The sequence below is a fragment of the Chrysemys picta genome, chromosome 11 (genome assembly GCF_011386835.1).
Source record: "Chrysemys picta bellii isolate R12L10 chromosome 11, ASM1138683v2, whole genome shotgun sequence".
NCBI lineage: Eukaryota > Metazoa > Chordata > Testudines > Emydidae > Chrysemys > Chrysemys picta.
The window spans coordinates 18,481,389-18,494,458 of record NC_088801.1 but is presented as its reverse complement, the minus strand read 5'-3'; the positions used below and the strand labels follow the sequence as shown (position 1 = coordinate 18,494,458).

Sequence of the window (13,070 nt, the reverse complement as noted above, 5' to 3'; positions counted from 1 at the left end):
CAATTGGAGCATTTCTATCAGTTTTAATGGGCTCTGGATCAGGCCCCAAGAACTTTTTACCAGTTCATTTTGATTTTAATTGAAAACCATGCTTTGCAGTTTCTTTCCACAACATATTAGCTTGCCCCTTCTACTCATTTCTCACTTTTACTGGTCTTCTCTCCCTCCATTTTTTTTAACTCATCTACTTTGGGACGTTATAAAAGGTGTGCAGGTTATGCTCACCTTTCAAATGCAGGTAATGACTTTACTTTTTTAACTCCTCTACTTTGGGATGTTATAAAAGGTGTGCAGGTTATGCTCACCTTTCAAATGCAGGTAATGACTTTACTTATTTTGTGTGTCTTTCTTAGATGGGACTGGGGAAGACAATCCAAGCAATTGCCATTTCTTACTACTATAAAAAGGAATGGCCTCTCTTAATAGTAGTCCCTTCATCTCTGAAGTACCCTTGGATTGATGAGATGGAGAAATGGATTCCAGAACTCTGTCCAGATGATATCAGCATCATTCAGAACAAAACTGACACTGGGTGAGTGAAGTTTCTTATTCTTCTCCACAAAAGTCTGTCATGATTTGTTCAGTAAACGCCTGTAAATTAAATGAAATTCACACTGCCCAACATCTAGAAAAGCAAATGATGGTCTTGTGCACAAGACTGGGAGTTAGGCAACATGGGTTTTATTTCAGGCTCTACCAGAATTCATGTGTGACCTAAAGAAAGAAACTTAACTTCTTAACTTTAGTTTCCCCATTAAATACAAGCTATAATGCTTCCTTATCTCAGAGGAGTGATTTTAAAATTTAGGCCAAGATTTTCAGTTTAAGCCAGTTTTTAATCTCAAAAGCAACATAGTGATTTACAGTAATGTCTGGATGCACTTATAAAATGTCTTTCTTGGACAAGGAAAACTGCTCTTTCTGATGTCTGAAGAATGCCAGCAAATGACTTGTCTACTCATAGAGACATCTACTGCAAATAGGACATCCAGGTTCCATTTGGGATTATTCAAAACATTTGTACCCTTCCCTGCGATGACCAAATAAGTCCAACATAAAAATATCCTGGAAATATTTGAAAGTGCCGGGAAAAAGTGTTATCATTTGATGTTAAGGAACAGTTGGCATTGACAATCAACTGAGATCCGCAAGAATGGTCTCGGAAGCTGTCTTTGGACTCTGAGTTCAGCTATTTCATTTGCAAAGGTGTTGAAGCACTCTGTGCTTCATTGCAATGCCTTGATGGTGCTTAGTATCTATCAGAAACCAAGATGTGGAGGGTCTGACCTACTGTCCGGAGCGATGGCAATCTGGCCTAGTAGTCATCATGGTGGCAGCTGGGCCAGGAATCAGAGCCAAAGGTTGGAACCAGAGTCAGGATTCAAGAGCACATTCAGAACAAAGCGAGAGTAGGGCTGGGAACAGGGCTGGAGCAGGCCAAGGGCTGTGGAGTCTGTCATGGCTATCAGGCAGGGGAGAGTACCAAGCCATGAAATGACGTGTGGCAGACTGAGTTGCTGTTTCTCCTATGAGACTTATATAGCTGCTCTAAAAGTCACTAGACCAGCTCTAGGTTGTGGATTGGCTAGAGGCTAGCACAGGAATAACTAAGCACTGCAAGTGCCTTTATCAGGCTCTAGTTCAGGGATGACTCACAGAATCAATTCCGAGGGTGAAGTTCAAACCAAGCCTACCTTGAAGTTCAGGTTGAAGATACCATGTACAACTCAAACCATGCCTCGTCTGTCTCCCAACTCTTGACCAAAATAGGTCAAACCCAGCTTCAGTTTTTGCACTAAGTCACATCTCAAAGTTCAGGATGCTGTTGACTGTTGACCCTTGACCTGAACTTGGAGAGTCTATAGTTTTGAGTAAAATGTAATCTATTTCTTAAATATGCTTATAGGACATTATTGAAGCTGTAATAGCAAGTAGAAGAGCCAAAATATATTTATTAAAAATAAGCTTAGCTGTAGGTTTTAACTGTTAAAGGCTTAGAGTGAGGTGTGGTGGAAGTTAGCATGTGCGTGACCAAAGGTTATGAAATTATACGTGCTTCGCCTAAGGTTATAAAACTTAGTATTTTGTAATAGTTTAATAATGCATTTTGTGGTAGCCAGGTGAACCACAAGTAAACAAATTAATACAACAGATGTAACCATCTAGGTGGTGCTAATATAACCTAGTCACTGTCCAACATTAAACAGTGATAAACAAGTTTCGGGGTTTGGTATATAGAGACTTCAGCTTGCTTTAATACCATAGCAAATATATCATTAAAAATCTTCTTAATCTTTTATTAAAGATTAAAAAAGAAAAACAGTTAAACCATTTGAAACCTAAAGTATTAAGTCTCGCTTTCATGTTAACAACATCCCTTGTTCCCATGCCATTTAGCTGGAGAGAGTTTTTAGAAGGAAAACCTCCTTTGTTTGACAGTCTCTTAGATGGTATCAAAGATGGTAATAACTGTCCTTTGGTGGTAAAAGAGAAGAAGTTAATTGAGATGGGCTGAAGCTACTTTTGTCACTGTTGTTGTTAAAGTCCAATCCAGTTTCATCCCAGCTGTTGCCTGGGGTTCAGCTGGAGCCAGTAGAGGTGGCGATATCCCTTTCTCTCGTCTGGTCTGGTCAGGACAGCGCTCAGGATCAGGATGACAAAGATTCAGGGAGTCCAAGGAGATGGTGGGGGTGGCAGCCATGACGGTGAAGCTCACTCCAGTAGCCAGTTTTTCTCCCCAAAATCTCTTTCTTTAAGGACCCACAAAGGGAGCGGTAGACAGAATAGCCCATCCCTTCATTGTTTTGTCCACCAGTTAAGCCTAGTTTCTGATGCACCAATTTTGGTTCATCGATTTCTGGCTCCACACTTTTCTTGTTTGCTAAGCATGTTCTTAACATAGTCCTTGAGTTATATTAGTAGGCCTTCTTGTTTGGAATAATTCAGTCTTTCTGTCTCCGTTTTTTACCTTTTCACCTCAGCATTTGTGACACAAGTTATTGTGACATCTTATGAACTTTCACATACTGTTTACAGTTGAGCTCATAATTAGAGTAAATTTGAAGACCCAGTTATCACAACACATCTTAGGGACTTTTTGGAATAAGAGCTAACCACACTGACACATTAAAATTATTGGGAAATGGACTGATGCAATGGTTAACTGTCAGAAATATAATTATGGCAAATCAGAATACCACATATGAATAATCATAACCCTCTCCCGCAATACCAGATATGAATAGTGGGCTAAGATGTGATAAGATTTGGTTCCAGATGTATGTAGGTGGAATGAAAAAGGTGTATAAAAGGTTGTGAAACCTATGTCTAGTTGGGAAATTGGTGACTCCCAAAACTGTCATCTCCTCTTTTGGTGTGCTCCACTGACTGTTTTTTTCCAACTTTGTTTCTATTGGTCTCCATGAGGTTGTAAGAATGCACAGTGTAAGATTGTAAGTATGAACAGTGCAAGAAACCACTTTATTATATTTTAGGGTTACCATATTTTAATTTTAAAAAAGGAGGACACTCCACGGGGCCCTGGCCCTGCCCCAACTCTGCCCCTTCCCCACCCCCACCCCTTCCCCAAAGTCCCCGCCCCAACTCTGCCCCCTCCCCTGAAAGCTCCGCCCCCTGCTCCTCCCCCTCCCCTGCTTCCCGCGAATCAAATGTTCACGGGAAGCCGGAAACAGGGAGGCAGCAGGTAAGCTGGGGCTGGGGCGGGGCTCTGGCCCTGGCGTCTCCCGCCCGGCTCGACTCGGGCCCTGGGGCGCCGGCCCCAGCGGCCCCGGCTGAGCACCGCCGGGCCCTCCCTCCCTATTTTCCCGGACATGTCTGGCTTTTGGGGATTTCCTCCCGGATGGGGATTTGAGCCCAAAAAGCCGGACATGTCCGGGAAAATCCAGACATATGGTGACCCTATTATATTTATCTTAGATGTATACATTTTTCTGTGATGTCAATTATATTTGTCCATATTAACTAACAGTCATAAAGTTTCTGTAGTTGCTTCACCAATCTCGTCTTAATTGACTTTAAGTAGCTGCCTGCATCTCTAGCATATCTTGCCAGTCAAATAGTTATCTTAGCATCGAGTTTGTATGTAGTTACCCATGTGTTTGGGGTGTACTGAATTCATCAGCAGTACATTGGGAGCTTGTGATTCAGTCATTGGCATCCTTTATGCATTGTCATGCATCATTGTATAATGTTATGTGTAATATATCTATTCTGGGAATGTGAAGTGTTTACAGAACTTTTGTGTGTAGTTTGCCAATGTTGCAGATGCTTGAACAGTTGATATTAGAGAATTTTGGCATTTAAACCAATAGGTATAGCAGTTGTATTTGGCCTTATGCACACTTTCTTACTGGAGATTGTTTCTGTAAGACTTTTTCAGCATATTCACTTCTCTTTCTTCCTTTCTGGGTTAGTCCTGTTATGATAAATGAATAACCAAACCCCTGGATTTTCTTTTCTAGGAGAATATCGACCAGCAAAGTGTCAGTTTTGGGTTATGGCCTACTAACTACAGATGCACAGACTTTAGTAGATACTTTGTACAAACAAAATTTCAAGGTAGTTGTGGTTGATGAGTCTCACTATATGAAATCCAGGAATGCAACCCGCAGCAAGATTTTGTTGCCAATTGTGCAGAATGCTGCACGAGCAATTCTACTTACTGGAACTCCTGCTCTAGGAAGACCTGAAGAGGTATTAAAAATATTGTTCTTTTTTAAAGGGATGATGGTTCATTAATGAAGTATATCGTTTTATAAAGCCTGTAGATCTATACAGTTACATGCACTGGGACATTCTGTTACTTTATGCACTTATTTCAATATGAAATATGAGTATCAGAAACCAGAAGAGGTTGCTTAATTTTGTGTTGGTTATATTGGGATTTTATAAAATATATTTGTATTTTTGTACTTACTGTTTCAAGCATACCAACAGTCAGAAAGATGACACTAGAGAGTAGCCTTTCAAGGAAAACTAATCTATTATATATATAATTTTTGCGCTTAACTAATACCAATATTTGATAAGATTTGTTGGTTCACTTTGAATTCAGTGCAAAATAATGCTTTTCATTCAGTTAACAAGTTCTCAATAATAATCTTCCCAACATGTGAAAAGCAAGTAGGCATGATAATTTTTACTTAATACTTTCACCGAACATTAATTAGTGTTAGGAATGCTCTAATAAAAACTGGGAAAAAAGCTCTATGAATTCCTGAAATCTCTCGGCTCATGACACAAAAGGTTTAATACAATTGCCCATCAGGAATTCTGTTCTAGGGTAGCAACAAACCGTATACGATTCAAGTCCCATTTCTTCAACATTACCAATGGGTTCAGAACAGTATCTATCAGGGCAGCATTATCTCCCGTAAATAAACTTGTTTGTTTTAACTATTGGCTGAAGAAGAAGTAGGACTGAGTAGACTTGGAGGCTCTAAAGTTTTACATTGTTTTATTTTTGAGTGCAGTTATGTAAAAAAAAACAACAACCCTAAAGTTGCACTTTCACGATAAAGAAATTGCACTACAGTACTTGTATGAGGTGAATTGAAAAATACTTTATTTTGTTTATCTTTTTTACAGTGCAAATATTTGTAATCAAAATAATAATATAAAGTGAGCACTGTACACTTTGTGTTCTGTGTTTGTAATTGAAATCAGTATATATGAAAAATCTAAAAAACATCCAAAAATCTTTAAATAAATGGTATTCTATTATTGTTTAACAGTGCTATTAAAACTGTGATTAATCGTAATTATTTTTTTTAATCATTTGACAGCCCTAATTATGTGTACAGGGCACTTCAGGTTTCGAACTGATAAGGAAAAAAACAACTGATTTTCTGAGGCTGCCTGCTTTTTTAAAGGGGGCCTATTGTGTGTTGCCTGCCCTTTTAACCTTTCTGAAACAAATTTAGAATGTTAATATAGTTTGAAAAGGCAACTGCTCATTTGTTATCCACCCAGAGAAAAGAGAATTGGTAGACAGTTGATATTAGAATAGAAACATTTAAAGGGGTATTTGGTCATTGGGAGGGCATGCAACTTCTTGCTCATACAGCAAAGACAGCTCACTTGCATCGGGGGGGGGTGGAGAAGGCAGGAAATTCATAATAGGAACTGTTCACATTGAGATCATTAAGCAGCAGCACTATCTGGCTTCAAAGAGAGTTCCAAAGAAGTCTTTATTTGGCTGGTATTATTGTGGTCAAAACTCAAGCCCTTGAGAATGGAAGAGATGCCAGTGGCTGGGAGGAAAAAAAGCAAATAAGTAAATTATCATGGTTGTAAAAACTACATTATATAATATTCCTGAGGGAATTCTGTGCAAAAAAAATGAAAAATTCTGCACCAAAAAATTGTGCTCACAGTATTTCAAAATTCTGCATATTTTATTCATCAAAATCACACTATATAATCACACCATTTTCAATTATTTGCTGACAAATATTATGAAATATATTACCAAAATAATTTAAATGGTGTGGTTATATTGTTGTTGTGTTTCTGTGTTATTTTGACAAATAAAATATGCAGAAATTTGCATAATTTTAAAAAATTTTATGTTTTGGTTTAGAATTCCCTCAAGAGTACCAGGGTTCTGTGTGGCGCAATCTGGGTGCAGGCAGTTTGGTGGGGGGTCTGGGTGCGGGGCAGAACCTAGATATACAGGGGCTACATGTGGGGTTTGGGTGCAGGGGGAATGTCCCTGCAGGGGTGTCCAGGTGAAGATGATTAGAGCTCAGTGGAAGGGGGCTGGAGGAGTGGGGCTTGGTGAGGTGGGGGTCTGGGTGTGGGAGGCTCCTGATGCAGGGGGTGAGGCTTGGCGGGGTAGGGGTTTGAGGGCTCAGTGAGGGAGTTCTGGGTGTGGGGACTCTTGATGCGGGAGGTGGGGAGGCTCAGTCGGGGGAGGTTCCGGGTGCATGGGTGGGGGGAAGGGTAACTGTACAGGGAGCTGCTCCCCCTTTCCGCCCAACCGCTGTGCATCCCACCCCCCCACACACCCAAACTCCCACACTGAGCCACACCGCACCTGCACCCAGACACTTCCCCCGCAAAGCCACGCCCCCACCCCCAATCTCCGGCAGTGCAGAGCTTCCTGCAGCCAGAAGTTGTTTCTGGAGTTTGATCTGACCCAGCCCCGGCTGCTCTGTGCTCGAAGGGGGAACTCTGTCTCCGTCCTCCTCCTCCTCCCTCCCCCCCCCCCCCCCAGCTGGGACTAACATCCCTGGACAGCTGGGATATCCCCCAACCCCTCTCCCCCAGCTGTCTGAACAGATGCATCTGAGCTGCTGGGGAGGGGTAAGTGAGCACTGGTGCAGCTTCTCTTTGCTTCCCCACATAAATTATTTTCTGCAAGGAAGCAAAGAGAATCTCGAGGGGGAGGGGATTTTTCTGCTGCACCGCAGTGGTGCATAATTCCCCCAGGAGTAAAATATTTTGCTGTGAAATCCTCTGAAGGTGTGGCAGAAATGTATAGCATTGTTGATGTGTAGCAGGTAAATAAGAGCAAAATGTTCCTGGCCCAGAAACTGTGTAAAATCTGGCCCAAAACAGTAGCATCTCTTCCACCTGCTGTCTTGAAATAAGCCTTTGGGGAAGTGAAAAGACACTGAGAGGTGCTTAATTCCTGATGGGGGATCAGGACAGATCATATGTGGGCTTGGGAACACTGAAATAGTGCAAGTGATCTGAGAGAATTTGAGGGGGCAGCAGAGTAAATGGGATTGCCGGAGGGCTGTGCATCAATTTTGTCTTAGGCCCTTTAAACTCAGGGACTGTCTATACGTCAAGCTGCAGGTGATTCCCAGTTCAAGGAAACATACTCATGCTAGCTCTGATCATGCTAATATACTAAAAATAGAGTGTAGCCTTGGCAGCCTTGGTTGTGGGAGGTGCTAGCTGACCTGAGTATGTACCTGTTGTTTCAGTTTGCTAGTCTCGCCTGCCACTCATGCTGCCATGGCTACGCTCTATTTTTAGAGAGCTAGCTCATTCAGAGCCATTTGAGTACGTTTCCTCGAGCTGGGAATTATACACTCAGCTGGAACTGAAGTCATACCTGCAATGTCTCAGAGGGTACTTCCTGCGTACCTAGAGGGCCTTGAAAGTAACACATTTTATGAGTGGATACTTCTGGTCTCCAGACCCCCTTTCTTCATGATCTCCTTTTAGAGATTGAAAGTTGTTCCATTGTTCTGCTTCTCTGGGATAATGTGCATGAAATTCCAAGTCTAAATAAAGAAATTCCTGCTCAGGCAAAAAAGAAAAACAGTATGCATAACATATCTAATCTGAGGAGTACATGAAATCTCCTATGTAACGTTATTTATGTGTTTCAAGTTTTGTATTTATGTAATATAGCCTGTAGAAAATAGAAGACAGACAAATGATTTATTAAATGAAGATTATTTTTAAATAGTTTTGGTGGGGCTAAGGGTATGGAGAAAAATGTGTTTAAAGATCATTTGTATGGTATGGACCCCTCACATTTTATTATTTATATTGGTGTCTTTGTTTACAGCTTTTCATGCAGATTGAGGCACTTTTTCCAAGAAGATTTGGAACCTGGAATGAATATGCAAAAAAATACTGCAATGCTCATGTCAGGTGCTTGCCTTTTTATTTCTCTGTTAACGTCTTGTTTTTTATCTTGTGATAAATGAGAAATCCTAATAAGAAAATAATTAAAAATAAAACATATTGTAATAGTTTGGTTGCCATACTGCAAACCGTTGCAACCAGGAGGGTGTGTGCAGCCCTGTGAGACCATTCAGATAATGGATTTACACAGAATTCCACATGGATGGATCTGGACTGAGGTTGCACCCACCCCCCCATCACACACACGGCCAAGATTACTCTCCACTGTCCTCCACTGCCATGGATTTTTGCTATTTCCAACTGTTATAAAGAGCCCTTGGCTAGACTTATTCACTCAGAGTCTCCTGCTGTCGGTACTCTAGGGATATTGGGCCCTTCCCTGCTGACACATTCATTGGATGAGATGGATGACACTGGATTTAGTCTGAGGGGAGGTATAGCTCAGTGGCTTGAGCACTGGCCTGCTAAACTCAGGGTTGTGAGTTCAGTCCTTGAGGGGGCCACTTAGGGATCTGGGGCAAAATCAGTACTTGGTCCTGCTAGTGAAGGCAGGGGGCTGGACTCGATGACCTTTCAAGGTCCCTTCCATCTCTAGGAGATAGGATATCTCCATTAATTTATTTTTATTTATTTATTTTTTATATGTTCAGAAACAGCCTAGAGCCTATAAGCAAGGGAGGCTAATGGGCAGTGCTTTATTTGTGCCAGGGCTGAGCCTGGCACTTCTAGACTTGGCAGTTCATAGCCCCGGCATCTCTGAGCTTGCTGCATGAGTTATGAATGTAAAAAAATTGCTTGAGCCCTGGCATCCCTTTCGTTACAAATTAAGCACTGCTAATGGGCACTGCGGAGGCAAGATGCCGTGAAAGGCAGAGGGAGGATTGCACTGTTCGTTCTTGTGCTCTGTGAAAGCCATAGGGACCAGGCTGCTGCTGCTGCTATTTGTAAATTATTGCTTTGGACTGACCTAGAATGTTTTCTCATTAGGTGTTTTAGCACTTATTAGATTTTTTTATATATATAAAATGTAAGTCCTGATTATGCCAATTTGGTCAAACTATTAGCCAGTGTGTGAGAAGAATTAAAAATGCAAATAGGCAGGAAAAAAGTCGACGATATTCTTCTTGGAGTGGTTGTAGACGTGTATTCTACTTGGCATGTTCGTGCCTACTGTACTGGAGATGGAGACTATTTTCCCACAGCAGTACTCGTTGGGGTCGCACATGTTTCCTGTGCCTCCTAGTGGCCCCTCCCAAGGCTATATAAGGGGAAGGCCACCCTAATCCTCTCTCATTTTCTTCTTATTGTCAATGACTTTAGTCCTCCCTTTAAGGGGTTTTCTCTTCACGATTTTCTCTCTGTGTCACAGTTTGTTGCTGAGATTTCACTACTGTAAATAGTAGCAGCTAGTGCCTGTAGTTTAGTGTAGTTGTTAGTTTAGTTAGTTTTATAGTTTTATGATTCTCAGCACCATAGGTTATGCAGCATTCCCTGGGTTTCAAGCACTGCCTGTTTTGTGGCACCCCCAACACTGGCCCCCACACATTTCCTTTAGTTAAGCACCCGTAAACCGTATTTGAAACTTTTCTGTAATATCTGTCATTCTTTTAAAAAGAGAACACAGATTTCTTGGGATCTTTACCTGAAACAGCATGTGATAGAACAGGCTACAAGGTGTCTTGGCACCAGGACCCTCTTTGGATCATGGGGCCAGCCTTCCTCAGGCATTCTCTACCTCTATGGTAGTTGCTGATAGTCTCTGAACTCTGATTCTTCCCTGAGAAGGGGAAGACTCAATCCGTCATCTCCCAAGATCGCTCATAAAAGGATCCATAAAATGGATCAGAGTCATCCAAAATAGAAGACCTTCATTCCTCATTTTTGGCAAAAACAGGCTCACAATGTCCACAAGACTCAGATACCTGGGGTAGAGCTGGACCGTCAACTAGTGTCTCCCCGGTACTGAGGTGAGAGGGTCCTCGTACCATACCATTGACTCCAGAACCGTCAGTGGTACAGCTGTTGACTTTAATACTTATGGATATCACAGCGGCTCTGCTGCTTTCCGTACTGGCAGTCTCTTATGCCTGTGTGGCAGCAACAGATTTGCTCTGTTTGTCAGTATCCTCTTCTCCATTAATACAGGACTCAATCTTGATTTTAAAATTGTCTGTGGTGGTGAATCAAATATGATCCTTAGTAAATTATTCCAGTAGTTAATTACCCTCACTGTCAAAAATTCACACCATATTTCCATATTTTGCTCATCATTATGTAATCACCACTTCGAGATCTGATGCAAACTTTGGAAAGTGTTGTTGCAATCACTATTTAAATGGACTCATTATCTCCCACCATACTGTACTGCTTGTGAGTCACCTGAGTGGAATACATGTCTACAGCCACGTGAAGAAGAAAAAACAATTACGTTCTTCCATGACCTACCCTCCATCCCTTCTCCATCAAAATCTTAGAGTATGTCTACACTCCAAAGAAAAACCCTCAGCGCCAAATCTCAGAGCCTTGGTGTGACGAATTGGGACTGTTCTTAATGTGGTCTTTGAAGGCTGAGTGGAGAGTGTTGGCTGGGAAGGCAGGGAAGGTTGGCTAGGACAGTCTGCATTGGGGGATGGGAGACTGGCCATGAGGGAGAATACCTGAGCATGTAACGTGAGAACCCAGGAAGGGGTTAGAGGCCAGGTGACACCTTTGCCTGGGAAACTGAACAAAGGCTGTGGGAGGGGACGCTGGAGGGAGAGTTTCAGGAGCTGGCTGGTGATATGGCTGGGAGGCAGACGGGGCTCTGACCTCCCAAGGGGGCTGGGGTGCCCAGGGACCCCAAGATGGACCTAACTGAGGGGGATCCTGTTGTCTGTGCCTGCAAGACCTGTCTTGGACTGTGTTCCTGTCGTCTAAATAAACCTTCTGCTTTACTGGCTGGCTGAGAGTCATGGTGAATCGCAGGAAGCCGGGGGTGCAGGGCCTTGTGTCCCCCCACACTCCGTGACACTAGGTCTGTTGGCTCAGCCTTGGGCTCTGGAGCTAAAACTAGCAGTGTAGATGTATGGACTCAGGCTGGAGCCCAGTGCTCTGAAACCCAGTGTGGGGAGAGGGTGTGACTAGCGTTCCAGGGGGGGCCACACTGAGATTGTTCAGTCAGGGCAAACTGCAAAGAATTGGGTAGACAATCCCCCAAACTGGTGGTTATTCTAATAATTAGATTCACCAAGCCAGCAATAAAACAGCTTCCCTAATACCGTATTGGTTACCCAGAAGCCAAAAATACAGTTCTCTTAAAACAATCCAGCCTTCGGCTTCCACCCAGACAGCCAAGTCAAATATGATGAGGATAACTGAAAATCTTGTTCATCATGTAAAAAGTTCTAGCAATCCCAAAAGATCGGACACATTACCCACCAGGTCAATGAATATTTCAGGTCTTACCCAAATACATGCCAATTTTTATTAACTAAATTAAGATTTATTAAAAAAGAAAAGAGAGCAAGTATAGGTTAAAAGACCATTATACTTACTAGGGGTGGCGGGCCACATCTAGCCTGCCAGATGATTTAATCCAGCCCTCGAGCTCCTGCTGGGGAGTGGGGTCTGGGGCTTTCCCCGCTCCCACGCTCTAGCCGGGAGCAGGGTCGGGAACCACTCTGTGCATGCTTGCCGCAGCTCCTGGAAGCAGCGGCATGTCCCCCCTCCAGCTCTTATGTTTAGGAGCAGCCAAGGGGCTCCACATGCTGCCCCCGCCCCAAGCGCCGCCTTCACAGTTCCCACTGGCCGAGAACTGCAGTCAATAGGAGCTGTTGGGGTGGTGCCTTGCCTGGCCGTGCCTCCGCATAGGAGCCGGAGGGGGGACGTGCCGCTGCTTCCAGGAGCTGCTTGAGGTAAGCACTGCCCGGAGCCTGCACCCCTGAGCCCCTCCTGCGCCCCCAGTCCTGATCCCCCTCCTGCCCTCCGAACCCCTTGATCCCTACCCGGAGCACCGTCCTGCACCCCAAACCCCTCATCCCCAGTCCTGCTCCAGAGCCTACACTCTCAGCTGGAGCCCCTTCCTCCCCCCTCACCTCAACCCCCTGCCCAGTCCAGAGCCCCCTCTCACACCCTGAACTCCTCATTTCAGGCTCCATCCCACAGTCTGCACCCTCACCCAGAGCCCTCACCCCCTCCTGCACCCCAACCCCAATTTTGTGAGAATTCAGGTTCCACCATACAATTTCCATACCCAGATGTGGCCCTCGGGCCAAAAAGTGTGCCCACCCCGATACATACAGATATGAATAAAGTTCTTAGGTCAGTTTCGTAGTAGAGATGGTGAGCATCAGAGTTGCAAAAGTTCTTTCAGAATTAGTTCCATAGATTATAGTCCAATGTCGAATATCAAAGTTACCCAGACTGGAGCTGGGACCTCAGTCTTGCGTCTCAAACTTCCCCTG

At 43.4% G+C, this 13,070-nt stretch overlaps 1 protein-coding gene across 7 annotated transcripts in view; it reads left to right on the top strand.

Moving 5' to 3' along the window:
- ZRANB3 (zinc finger RANBP2-type containing 3) overlaps positions 1-13,070 on the top strand; it is a 106,830-nt gene that overhangs the window by 36,628 nt on the left and 57,132 nt on the right. For all 7 annotated transcript variants that reach the window (XM_005286817.5, XM_005286813.5, XM_024099745.3 and 4 more), the window contains 3 exons: positions 354-532; positions 4,482-4,713; positions 8,549-8,634. In XM_005286817.5, the coding sequence (XP_005286874.1) occupies positions 354-532; positions 4,482-4,713; positions 8,549-8,634 (497 nt within the window). The remainder of the gene's footprint in view (positions 1-353; positions 533-4,481; positions 4,714-8,548; positions 8,635-13,070) is intronic.